We start from the raw sequence: 13,341 nt of genomic DNA, 5'->3' as shown, positions 1-13,341 counted from the left end.
GGAGGGTAAAGAAATAGAGAAATATCTGGAATCTCAGAACCCCTCCTAAATTAACCCTTTGCTTGCAGTCAGCTGACCTGATTTAATGGGGAGTATATAGACAGAACTATATACGGTGTCGGTGAGTGACGGCTCGCACCTGGGGGTCGGAATCCGCGGGGGGCCATCAACCTAAGTGCTGCTTCCATGGAAGTCACGGGTGACAGGGTGTTCCAGTTCAGTGTGTATGTGAGAGGGGGGGGGGATGGGAACGTCATTTTCAGAACTGTCAGTCGCAGAGGCCTAGAGTCACCTTCTGTCATTGCGTCTTTCCTCGTCTCACGTGCGTCGGGGCGACTACGACAAATCCTCCACCACAAAATATACGAGAACGGAGGTGAGCTTGAAGTGAAACTCCGGCACGTCTTCAGCCGGTCACATTCGGGGTTATTATTGTACCGGCAACCTAAAGCCGGATTTTGATGGAACTCATTTTTTTTTAGGCTTGCTGTTCCATATTTTCATGATAAGCGAACACGGATATACAAAAACCTCCCCCATGCTCCTCATCTCTCTGCGCCCCCCCACCACAGTGATAAATGCCATTTCCGAATTCTCTCATTTCTCGCCACCTTCCCCTCATCCATTATTTCCCGTTGTTTTCCGCTTTGTCTTGTCTCGCGAAGACCGCGTCTGCCTTCGAGGAAGCGTTCCGTCTCATCCCGTTCCTCCTGACAATACCCTGCATCCCTTGTCAAAACGCATGACTCGCAAAGTGTGGAAATATGGAGGGCCCGGGGCCCTAGACACATAAACATTCAGCGCAACACTTATTCCAGTCTGGAAAGCTTGTAGGATGATTAACCCCCAAATCTCTCTCTCTCTCTCTGCAAAGGCCTCCATCCAAATTTACCTCCAATAAGATTTCAATGTTGGCCCGAGAGGAACCGATTCGATTGGTTTACCTTAAACGCCTCCCTGGCATTGGCGTCGTCGGCGTCGCCTCTGTACCAGGGCCGCTGATAGTCAGGGAAGGTGGAGCCTTGGAGGCTGGCGCCGTAGTTGTCGATGTAGTAGAAGACGTAGTCGCCGGAGCACAGGTCTTCGCGCCAAGCGTGCAACATGAGCTGGCGGAAGTCGTCCGGAGGGCAGCAGATGTAGATAACTGGAGGAGAAGCAGAAACATGGAGGACAATTAAACAACAAAAACACTTTGGAGACAATGGAAATAGTTAGGTTAGGTGTGGCAATGTGCTCACTCCGCCATCTTGGTACCCCCTACCTTCACCATCCTTCTACTGTTTCCTGAAAAGCCCACACTCTTAACCTCAAGATAACCCCAAACCTCTAGTACAAGGGTCTCCATACTTTTCAAGCAAAGGGCCAGTTTCAGACTTTAGGGGGGCCGGACAACAGTGAGAATAAACATGGCCCCAGTGTTGGTGGGCAGTAGGAGGAGGAATAGTGCTCCATCATTGCTATTAATCTAAGAAATGTTGTCCCATTGTTGGTGCCATTGGGAGGAATAGTGGCTCATATCGTTGGGAGCAATACTGCCCCAAGGGCCGGATGAAGGCTAGCAAAGGGCCGCATCCGGCCCTCGGGCTGCAGTTTGGAGACCCCTGCTCTAGTAGAATGTGCACTGTTACAACAATCAATACAACTACAGATGTACGAGTATTGCCGGTAATGTTATGATACTGGGATCTATATGGAGAACTTTTCCTCTTCCTGCATGCAGGACCACTCAACAACTGATTATATGGTAGGCTGGATCATTGATCTGGTTGATCATGAATCTGGTTGACCACAGATATCTTGTTGACCATGGATCTGACTGATCATGAATCTGGTTGACCACAGATATCTTGTTGACCATGGATCTGGTTGATCATGAATCTGGTTGACCATGGATCTGGTTGACCACAGATCTTGTTGACCATAGATCCGGTTGATTATGAATCTGGTTGACCACAGATCTTGTTGACCATGGATCTGGTTAATCATGAATCTGGTTGACCATGGATCTGGTTGATCATGAATCTGGTTGACCACAGATCTTGTTGACCATGGATCTGGTTGACCACAGATCTTGTTGACCATAGATCCGGTTGATTATGAATTTGGTTGACCACGGATCTGATTAACCATAGATATGGTTGATCATGGATCTGGTTAAATGTGAATTTGGTTGATCATGAATCTGGTTGACCATGGATCTGATTGACTACAGATCTGGTTGACCATGGATCTGGTTGATTATGAATTTGGTTGACCACGGATCTGATTAACCGTAGATATGGTTGATCATGGATCTGGTAAAACGTGAATTTGGTTGATCATGAATCTGGTTGACCATGGATCTGATTGACTACAGATCTTGTTGACAATGGATCTGGTTTTTAAAGGTAAATTTTTATTTTGAAATTTTTGTACATACAAAACAGACAATACAACAAACACACATCCTAGGCGAACATCGCCCGGTACATCATTTTACAAAACTTTGGTAGCTGGTACACATTGAGCATTTTCATAAAAACACACAGAGAAAGGTGGGAGAAAAACAACAGAATCGTTAATTTACTCACTTAGATCTATTCAACGGGCAGAGGTATCAGTCAAAGTTCAAGGAGCAGGAGGTATGGTGCTCTCGGAATCAACCCAAGAGCCCCAGACCTTCAAGAATTTTTTGGACACCCTCTGGCCTCATATGTCATCTTATACAGCGGTATAGCACGATTGATGGTGGTGAGCCAGAAGGCAATGGGAGGTAGGGATGGAGACTTCCAGTGGAAGGTTATAGACTTCTTAGCATAGAACAGTACTATCCGCAGGAAGGTTTGCATATTCTTAGATAGAGTCTCGTCATCAATGTGGCCCAGTAAACACCTCAGAGGATTACATATATTGGGTATCTCAGTCAGCGAGCTAATGAAGGCCGTGACCTCCGACCAGAACTTTCTAATCGGAGCACACTCCCACATCATATGAAAGAACGTGCCATCGGCCGCGCCGCATCGGGAGCATAGCGCTGAGGGGATTCTGCTCAGTTTGAACAGTAAGCATGGTGTGAAGTAGGATCTATATAACAGTTTGGTCTGTATTACCTTGTCACGGGACGAAATGACAGAAGGGACCTGGAGGGGCAATACCTCCTGCCAGATCTCCTCCGTCAGTTCAGGGATGTCGGCTCTCCAGCTAGCAGCCGCTTTGCTCAGCCTTTGAGTCGTAGTGTGCAGGAGAGACCCATAATATGTGGAGACTAACTTGGTGTGCGAGGGGTCAGTTAGTAGTCGCTCCAGCCGAGAAAGCTGGATGACTATGTTACGAAGGCCAAACTGCGTTGCTGCAGTGTGGCGTATCTGTAGGTAAAGGAAGTAAGCCGTGCGTGGCAGATTATAGTCTCTACGAAATTCCTCAAAAGTACGAAACACATTGCCTGAGAACAGATGTAAAATAGTTTTTACCCCCCTTTTCGACCAGTATCCCCCATCCGATCTACGGAAAAATTCCGGAAGGTTTGGATTCCCCCACAGTGGAGTGTTCGGTGAGTATGTATTACTGCTGGAGGGGACTTGTAATTTAGTGAGTTTAATAATCCGTAGAGTCATAGCTATAATACTCGTTCCCTCCCGCCCCCCAAGGGACATACGATGAATCAAATTTTGCAGGGATTCATAGGAGGTGAGGATGGCTGCCTCCAGTGCAGTGGCTGCATTGTTGGCTTCGGGGTAAAGACGATGGATCTGGTTGATTATGAATTTGGTTGGCCACGGATCTGATTAACCATAGATATGGTTGATCAATGAATCTGGTTAAATGTGAATTTGGTTGACCATGGATCTGGTTGATCATGAATCTGGTTGACCATAGATCTGATTGACCACAGATCTGGTTGATCATGGAAAGCCCACACTCTTAACCTCAACATAACCCCAAACCCCTAGTTCAATGTGCACTGCTACAACAATAAATAGAATATTATCACAGTAATTAATACTACTACAGATGTACGAGTATTGCCGGTAATGTTAAGGTGGTAACATGTGATACTGGGATCTATATGGAGAACGTCACAATTACTGCACCAAATTTCAGAGCATTATTGTGCCTAAGATGAATCTGAAGAAAACCAACAATCTCATCATCGAAAAATTGGTCATGAACAAATTGTAAGTAGCCTAAGAACTGCTTTTCCTCTTCCTGCATGGGACCACTCAACAACTGATTATATGGCAGCCTGGATCATTGATCTGGTTGGTCATGAATCTGGTTGACCACAGATCTTGTTGACCATGGATCTGGTTGATTATGAATTTGGTTGACCGCGGATCTGATTAACCATAGATATGGTTGATCAAGGATCTGGTTAAATGTAAATTTGGTTGATCATGAATCTGGATGACCATGGATCTGATTGACCACAGATCTGGTTGACCATGGATATGGTTGATTATGCATTTGTTTGACCATGGATCTGATTAACTATAGATTTGGTTGATCACGGATCTGGTTAAACGTGAATTTGGTTGATCATGGATCTGGTTGGATATGAATCTGGTTGATCATGGATCTGATTGACCACAGATCTGGTTGACCATGGATCTGGTTGATTATGAATTTTGTTTGACCACGGACCTGATTAACCATAGATTTGGTTGATCATGGATCTGGTTAAACATGAATTTGGTTGACTATGGCTCTGGTTGATCATGAATCTGGTTGACCATGGAACTGATTGATCATGGATTTGGTTGACCACCGATCTGGTTAACCATGGATCTTGTAAATTGAATGAGTTTGGTTGACCATGGATCTGGTGGTTAATCATGAATTTGGTTGACCACAGATCCTGTTCATCATGGTTCTGATTATTCATGGATTTGGTTAACAACGGAACTGGTTAAACATGGATCTGATTGACCATGGATCTAGTTAACCATGTATTTGGTTGTTTATGGATCTGGTTGACCAGAGATCTTGTTGATCGTGGATAATTCTGTAATAAGTCTTCTATAGAGTGAAGCGGAAGATTAGGGGAAGGAACCAAGAAAGGAATTTGGCATTTTTCTGTACGGTAGCAGCTGGTAGTTAGGGCCAATTATGCTGAGGGACCCTGACCTTATGAGCCCAGAGTAGTTGAACCATCTGCACCCCCTTTAGCTGCTGTCTAGACTTCCGCCCTATGGATATAAGATCAGCCCCAGCAGATCTAATTTCCTGATGGCTTGGATGAGAGTCTAGATTGTTGGTGTGCATGCTATGTTAGCAACTGAAGAAAAATACCACAAATTGTAAACTCACTTCAGAGCGTTGTCGATACACCGGTGACTACAATTATGGAGGAGAAAGACAACAGGCTGAGCAAAAACCTGAGGATATGACTGAAGAACTTAGTCTTACAAGATGATAATTCCTTCAATGAATAGATACGATAATTTGTCTGCCAGGTTTCAAAGAAACCAGCGACGATGGGCACTCGGCGATCATGAGAGCCATCAACCCAGCCAGGTGCGAGAGGTGAATTTGTTATTGACTGCCAGACAGAGAGACTTGGAGGCAATTTAATGGCTTTGAGTTGTTGCGGCTTCAGCCGTACAGCTGGGTGTCATTAATTCTCTTTGTCGGAGAGAGTTTCATTTATTAGTTTCTCATGTATGCAATTTTAAAACGTGTCTTTCTCCAACAATGTGGGGGACCCGACAAGGCTCTCTGCCTTCAAGAGCCTCAGCACTTCTATTTTTTTATGCTGACAACAAACGACATTCCGCTCGCTTGAAATTAACCCGTTCTTGTTGGACACTACAAGAGAGCCACGACCTTGCATTCAATTCAGCCCTCGTCCATAACCCAAAAGGACCAACCAACCAGGGCCTGGCCAGCAAACAGTCTTCAGAAATTAGAAATTGATTTCCACTGACCACTTGAGGAACATCAGACATTAAAAGTGTGTTTTCAAATTGGTATTTATATAATATAAAGAATATAAGACAGCCGTGTAACAATGACAAAAGGATTTATGGGAATTAGGACAACTAATTCATAAGACAACAATGTCTTCCCATAAACAAAACAGTGTGTCTAATTCCGTGACTCAAACATACTTCCTTAAATTGTACTAAACTGAAAATAATCCTTCCAGCTGGAGACCTCACACAGTCCTTCCAAGAGGGGCCTCGTGAAATCCTGTTATCCAAAACAACACATACCTGCCGCAAGGACCAAACGCCATTTAATCAACCAAAAACCAACGCAAACCTGATGCCCAAAGTCCAACATAACCCAACCAAGCGAAAAACCCACACAGACCCGCCACCCAAAACTCAACAGAGACCTGCCACCCAAAACTCAACACATTCCTTCCAACTAAATCCCAACACAGACCTGCCACCCACAACCCAACACAGACCTGCCACCCACAACCCAACAAAATCTTACCAACTAAAACCCAACACAGACCCGTCACCAAAAACCCAACACATTCCTACCAACTAAATCCCAACACAGACCTGCTACTCACAACCCAACACAGACCTGCCACCCACAACCCAACACAATCTTACCAACTAAAACCCAACACAGACCCGTCACCAAAAACCCAACACAATCCTACCAACTAAATCCCAACACAGGTTTTGCAGACAAAACTTAACACATACCTGCAACCAAAAAATTAAAAAACAGACCTGCCACCCACAACCCAACACAATCTTACCAACTAAAACCCAACACAGACCTGCCACCAAAAACTCAACACCAGCCTACCACTCTAAACAAACACCTGCCACCTACTACCCAACACATTCCTATCAACTAAAACCCAAAATAGACCTGCCACTCTAAACTCAAATACATTCCTGCCACCCACAACCCAACACAATCTTACACACTAAAACCCAACACAGTCCTGCCACCAGAAACCCAACACAGACCTGCCACCAGAAACCCAACACAGACCTGCCACCAGAAACCCAACACAGACCTGCCACCAGAAACCCAACACAGACCTGCCACCAGAAACCCAACACAGACCTGCCACCAGAAACCCAACACAGACCTGCCACCAGAAACCCAACACAGACCCGTCACCAAAAACCCAACACAATCCTACCAACTAAATCCCAACACAGGTTTTGCACACAAAACTTAACACATACCTGCAACCAAAAAATTAAAAAACAGACCTGCCACCCACAACCCAACATAATCTTACCAACTAAAACCCAACATAGACCTGCCACCAAAAACTCAACACCAGCCTACCACTCTAAACACACAGCTGCCACCTACTACCCAACACATTCCTATCATCTAAAACCCAAAATAGACCTGCCACTCTAAACGCAAATACATTCCTGCCACCCACAACCCAACACAATCTTACACACTAAAACCCAACACAGTCCTGCCACCAAAAACCCAACACAGACCTGCCACCAGAAACCCAACACAGACCTGCCACCAAAAACCCAACACAGACCTGCCACTAGAAACCCAACACAGTCCTGCCACCAAAAACCCAACACAGACCTGCCACCAGAAACCCAACACAGACCTGCCACCAGAAACCCAACACAGACCTGCCACCAGAAACCCAACACAGACCTGCCACCAGCATCCCAACACAGACCTGCCACCAGAAACCCAACACAGACCTGCCACCCAACAATTCCAACACAATCCTACCAGCTAAAACCCAACACAGACCTGTCAACAAAAACCCAACACAGACCTGCCACCCAAAGCCCAACACAATGCTACCAATTAGAACCCAACACAGACCTGCCAAAAAAAAAACCAACACAATCCTACCAACTAAAACCCAACACAGACCTGCCACCAAAATCCAACTTAATCCTACCAACTAAAACCAAACACAGATCTGCCACCAAAAACTCCACACAGACATGCCACCCAAAACTCAACACAATCCTACCAACTAAAACCCAACACAATCCTACCAACTAAAGCCAAACACAGATCTGCCACCAAAAACTCCACACAGACATGCCACCCAAAACCCAACATAATCCTACCAAATTTAACCCATCACATACCTGCCACCCAAAACCCAACAAAGACCTGCAACCCAAAACCCGACACAATCTTACCAATTAGAACCCAACATAGAGCTGCCACCCAAAACCCAACAGAGACCTGCCACCAAAAACCCAACAGATACCTGCCACCCAAAACCCAACACAATCTTACCAATTAGAACCCAACACAGACCTGCCAAACAAAACCCAATACAATCCTACCAACTAAAACCCAACAAAGACCTGCCACTAATAACTAAACACAGGTCTGCCACCCACAATCCAACTCAATCCTACCAACTAAAACCAAACACAGATCTGAAACCAAAAACTCCACACAGACCTGCCACCCAAAGCCCAACACAATCCTACCATCTAAAACCCAACACAGACTTGTCATCAAAAACGCAACACATTCCTGCCACCCAAAACCCAACAGAGACCTGCCACCCAAAACCCATCACAAGTCTACCTACCAACACCCTATGAAATCTCTCATAGGCAAGGGCTTATGTATGCTGGGCGACGTTCTGGTATCCACTCCCCTTTGATAGTTCCCCGGGGGGGTGGGCTTACCATCTTTGTGGACCCCTAGTAGTTGGGCTCCTGTATGCTCTCTGCATCCGCATGTGGAGGATACCTGCTTCTGGTCCTCCTAGTGTCCCAGATGCCTGCCTGGTGGGGCTGAGTCCTACCTTGTGGGGTCATTCCCAGTGCAAACTACTTCTGCATAGCAACTGACCTCTCTATTTTATATCCTCTTCAGAGAAAATTAAGTACTGCCCGTGATACTTTATTTGTCCTGAAAAATTGTATGTTAGTGCAAATAAAAAGAGTATCACGGGCAGTACTCAATTTTCTTGGTCACAATTGCACTAATACGCCTACAATCACGTCAAGTATCCTCTTCAGAAAGCGGGTACCACTTCCTGCGAAACGCGTAGGGAAAGAATGATGATGAAGAACGTGAGTCTTTTATCAACCTAACAATGTAACTATGTAATGAACGATACTGTAGAACTATGATGGATAAATAGATGTCAAGGGGATCTAAGAGCCCATGCTGATAATTCTGTATTAGCCGTAGAGGTGGAGAAGATTTGATTATAGGAAGGAAGTTGACTGCGCTGTTTCTATTACGTCTTCACAGATCTTTATATGTTTGATTTCAGCTTTCGTATGAATAAGAATTATGAAAGGGGTGTGTATCCCCCAATTTTACATTTTGTATTGTGGTTTTCTCTGGGGCACCTCAAAAGTCCACTTGTGGTGAGGATACGAGGTTTTGGTTACCCAAGAAATCCTGTGAACTATACTCAACACATCACAAACACGTGACACAGCGAAAACCCATAACAATCCCACCTACCGAACCCAACACAATACTGCTACCCAAAACTCGAGGCAGTCCTACCAACCAAAACCCAAGACAATGGTGCCTACCCAACTCACCACAATAAAACACAACGCCAAAAACAACCATGCCTACCAAACGTCAACCTGCCAGCCAGACCCAACACAACCCTACCTACCAAAAGCCAACACCAACCTACCAGCCAGACCTAACACCACCCTACCTACCAAAAGCTAACACCAACCTACCAGCCAGACCTAACACCACCCTACCTACCAAAAGCTAACACCAACCTGCCAGCCAGACCTAACACCACCCTACCTATCAAAAGCTAATACCAACCTGCCAGCCAGACCTAACACCACCCTACCTATCAAAAGCTAATACCAACCTACCAGCCAGACCTAACACAAGCATGCCTACCAAAAGCTAACACCAACCTGCCAGCCAGACCTAACACCACCCTACCTACCACAGGCTAACGTCAACCTGCCAGCCAGACCCAACTAAACCCTACCTACCAAAAGTTAACACCAACCTGCCAGCCAGACCTAACACAACCTTACCTACCAAAAGCTAACACCAACCTGCCAGCCAGACCCAACACAACTCACACTACCATAAACTAACACCAACCTGCCAGCCAGACCCAACACCACCCTACCTACCAAAAGCTAACACCAACCTGCCAGCCAGACCCAACACAAACCTACCCACCAAAAGCTAACACCAACCTACCAGCCAGACCAAACACAAGCATGCCTACCAAAAGCTAACACCAACCTACCAGCCAGGCCTAACCCAACCCTACTTACCAAAAACTAACACCAACCTGCCAGCCAGACCTAACACAAACCTGCCTACCAAAAACTAAAACCAACCTGCCAGCCAGACCCAACACAACCCTACCTACCAAAAGCTAACACCAACTTGCCAGCCAGACCCAACACCACCCTGTGCTAGAGACAAGCCTTTCCATTGCTGTATGGAAAAGTACAGGATCTGAAGGAGTAGACAAGCCTTTCCGCAGCTGCTCAGAGTGGCGCAAGATCTGCAGGAAGAGATCTGAGATAGGGGGGGGGGGGGGTTGGTTGGAGCAGAGATGAGCCTCTCTATGGCTGCACAGAGTGGCGCAGGATCTGTAGGAGAAGTTCTGTCCTCCTCTCTGCTGCCGACTGCTGAGACAGGGTTAGAGACAAGCCTTTCCGTGGCTGTATGGACAAGTACAGGATCTGTAGGAGGAGTTCTGTCCTCCTTCTCTACTGTCAGCTCCTGGTACAAGGTGGGGGTGGAGACGAGGTGGGCGCTGCAGCTGCAGGAGAGGCGTGAGGACCACATGAAATGGCCAGGAGGGCCGGCCCAGATCCTCCAGGAATAAATTACTGACACCCCAATTCATCCACTGAAAGGTGTTTTTATATATTTTTTTATTTTTCCTGGACAGAAATGGCTGGCAAGAGGCTGCTGTCCCGCCCACAGACCTACCGAAAGCCCTGCTTGATCGATGGAAATTATATTAAACTCAAAAATAAGCCAACCTCCTGATTCCTGGAAGCCATTCATTACCCGTTTCCCTGATTGGTATCACTTATCTCGGTTTGCCGGAGAATATGGAAATGATGTGAATGATCCTTTCGGAGAGATGATTGCTGCTGATGAGAGATGGAATCACCATCACAAGGTGACATAGGAGGGGGGAGGGGGCCCGTTACACAGAGCTGACACCGGTTGTCGTCGTCCCCCCCCTCCCCCGGAGCGGCCCAGCGGTGTCCCTTCTCTCAGCACTGCTAATGCGCGTGTTTAAAATGCTAATGTAACGGAGGACGTTGGTGTTTACCTGATGAATAATAGATGCTTGAACCTCCCACGCCTCATTACTGACACTTAGCCTGCTTTCCCCCGCCGCTAAACCAGGGAAATGGGGGGGGGGGGGGGCATCGGTGTCACCGTACCGGGAGAGGGGATGTTAAGGAGGAGCTCCGACCAAAGCTGCCACGACACCCCGGAGCTTCACTTTAACCACTCGCCGGCCGGGCCAGTTCTGACACTTCGCTCCTACATGGAAAAATCACATAAAACCCCCAAACATTATATATGTTTTTTTCAGCAGAGACCCTAGAGAATACAATGGCGGTCGTTGCAACTTTTTATCTCGCACGGTATTTGCGCAGCAATTTTTCAAACGCCTTTTAAAAGAAAATTGTGCTAAAAATGCCCCCCTCGGCTTATACTCGTCACCTTTTTGTGCCTGATCTTCTGGACTTTGGGGACCCGGTACTGGCCGGCCTTAGGTCCCCTGGACCCCAAGCTTGGCACACATGTAGCTTCTCTCTTCCTCTACAAGTGTTTAAAGTTTGTTGTGTGGGGGGACCTACGGCGGAGGAGCACCGATTTTTCAAAGCCGGGCACCCCTTCCATAGACTCCCATGTTAAACGGTAATTTCTCCGGTGACTTTGGGGACCCGCTGCCGGCCGGTCGTAGGTCCCCTGGACCCGGAACTTGGCACACGCGCAGCCCCTCTCTTCGTCTACAAGTGTTCAAAGTTTGTTGTCTGGGGGACCTACGGCGGAGGAGCACCAATTTTTCAAAGTCGGGCACCCCTTCCATAGACTCTAATGTTAAACGGTAATTTCTCCGGTGAATTTGGGGACCCGGTACTGGCCGGCCTTAGGTCCCCTGGACCCCAAGCTTGGCACACATGTAGCCCCTCTCTTCCTCTATGAGTGTTTAAAGTTTGTTGTATTGGGGACCTACGGCGGAGGAGCACCGATTTTTCAAAGCCGGGCTTCCCTTCCATAGACTCCCATGTTAAATGGTAATTTCTCCGGTGACTTTGGGGACCCGCTACCCGCCGGTCGTAGGTCCCCTGGACCCGGAACTTGGCACACATGTAGCCCCATTTCTCCTCTACAAGTGTGCAAAGTTTGTTGTCTGGGGGACTTATGGCCGGGGAGCACCGATTTTTCAAAACCGGGCACCCCTTCCATTGACTCCCATGTTAAACATCAGTCTAGTCATGGGCACAGTGAGGCATGGGCACAGTGAGGCATGGGCACAGTGAGGCATGGACAGAGTGAGGCATGGGCAGAGTGAGGCATGGGCACAGTGAGGCATGGACAGAGTGAGGCATGGGCACAGTGAGGCATGGACAGAGTGAGGCATGCACATGGACACAGTGAGGCACATTGAGGCATGCAAATGGACACCCTAGGCTTATACTCGAGTCACCTTTTTGCACCGATCTCCCGGATTTTGGGGACCCGGTACTGGCCGTCCGTAGGTCCCCTGGACCCGGAACTTGGCACACATGTAGCCCCATTTCTACTCTACAAGTGTGTGAAGTTTGTTGTCTGGGGGACTTACGGCCGGGGAGCACCGATTTTTCAAAGCCGGGCGCCCCTTCCATTGACTCCCATGTTAAACATCAGTCTAGTCATGGGCACAGTGAGGCATGGGCACAGTGAGGCATGCACATGGACACAGTGAGGCAAAGTGAGGCACATTCAGGGCAACAATAGCCAGCAACAATAGAGCCCCCCCCCTCCCAAACAATACATTGTGCCCAGCAACAATAAACCCCCCCCCCCCCCCCGCAGCAAAAATAGACCCCACCATCTTTCCCCCAGCAACAGTCGGCTGCAAAAGTGGAAAATGCACTTCAAGAGACACAAGACAGGGGGACGTCCCTCCGGCGTTTCTTGTATCAGCGCAGAGCGGTGCCAGCAGCTCTCATAGGTAAGAGTTGGCACAGTGGGGCGGGAATATCCATCCTGCGGAATGTAGTCTCACCCCCCCCCCTCTTGTGATGGAGCCGCCCCCCCCCCAGGATTGTGTGCTTCCTGCAAAATTATTACCATCTGTTCCCATCATCTCCCCTCGGGGGTGACGTCCTCCATATGTCACGTTTTACCGCGATTATAGCGCCGGCCGCCATACCGAGCGCCAAACCGAGCGACGCGCCGCTG

At 47.5% G+C, this 13,341-nt stretch overlaps 1 protein-coding gene across 1 annotated transcript in view; it reads right to left on the bottom strand.

Moving 5' to 3' along the window:
• NPR1 (natriuretic peptide receptor 1) overlaps positions 1-13,341 on the bottom strand; it is a 99,134-nt gene that overhangs the window by 61,347 nt on the left and 24,446 nt on the right. Inside the window, exon 2 of the mRNA XM_040332794.1 lies at positions 945-1,144. Within this exon, the coding sequence (XP_040188728.1) occupies positions 945-1,144 (200 nt within the window). The remainder of the gene's footprint in view (positions 1-944; positions 1,145-13,341) is intronic.

Source organism: Rana temporaria, chromosome 13 (genome assembly GCF_905171775.1).
Source record: "Rana temporaria chromosome 13, aRanTem1.1, whole genome shotgun sequence".
NCBI lineage: Eukaryota > Metazoa > Chordata > Amphibia > Anura > Ranidae > Rana > Rana temporaria.
The sequence above is the reverse complement of the archived record's forward strand: the minus strand, read 5'-3'. Positions and strand labels throughout refer to the sequence as shown.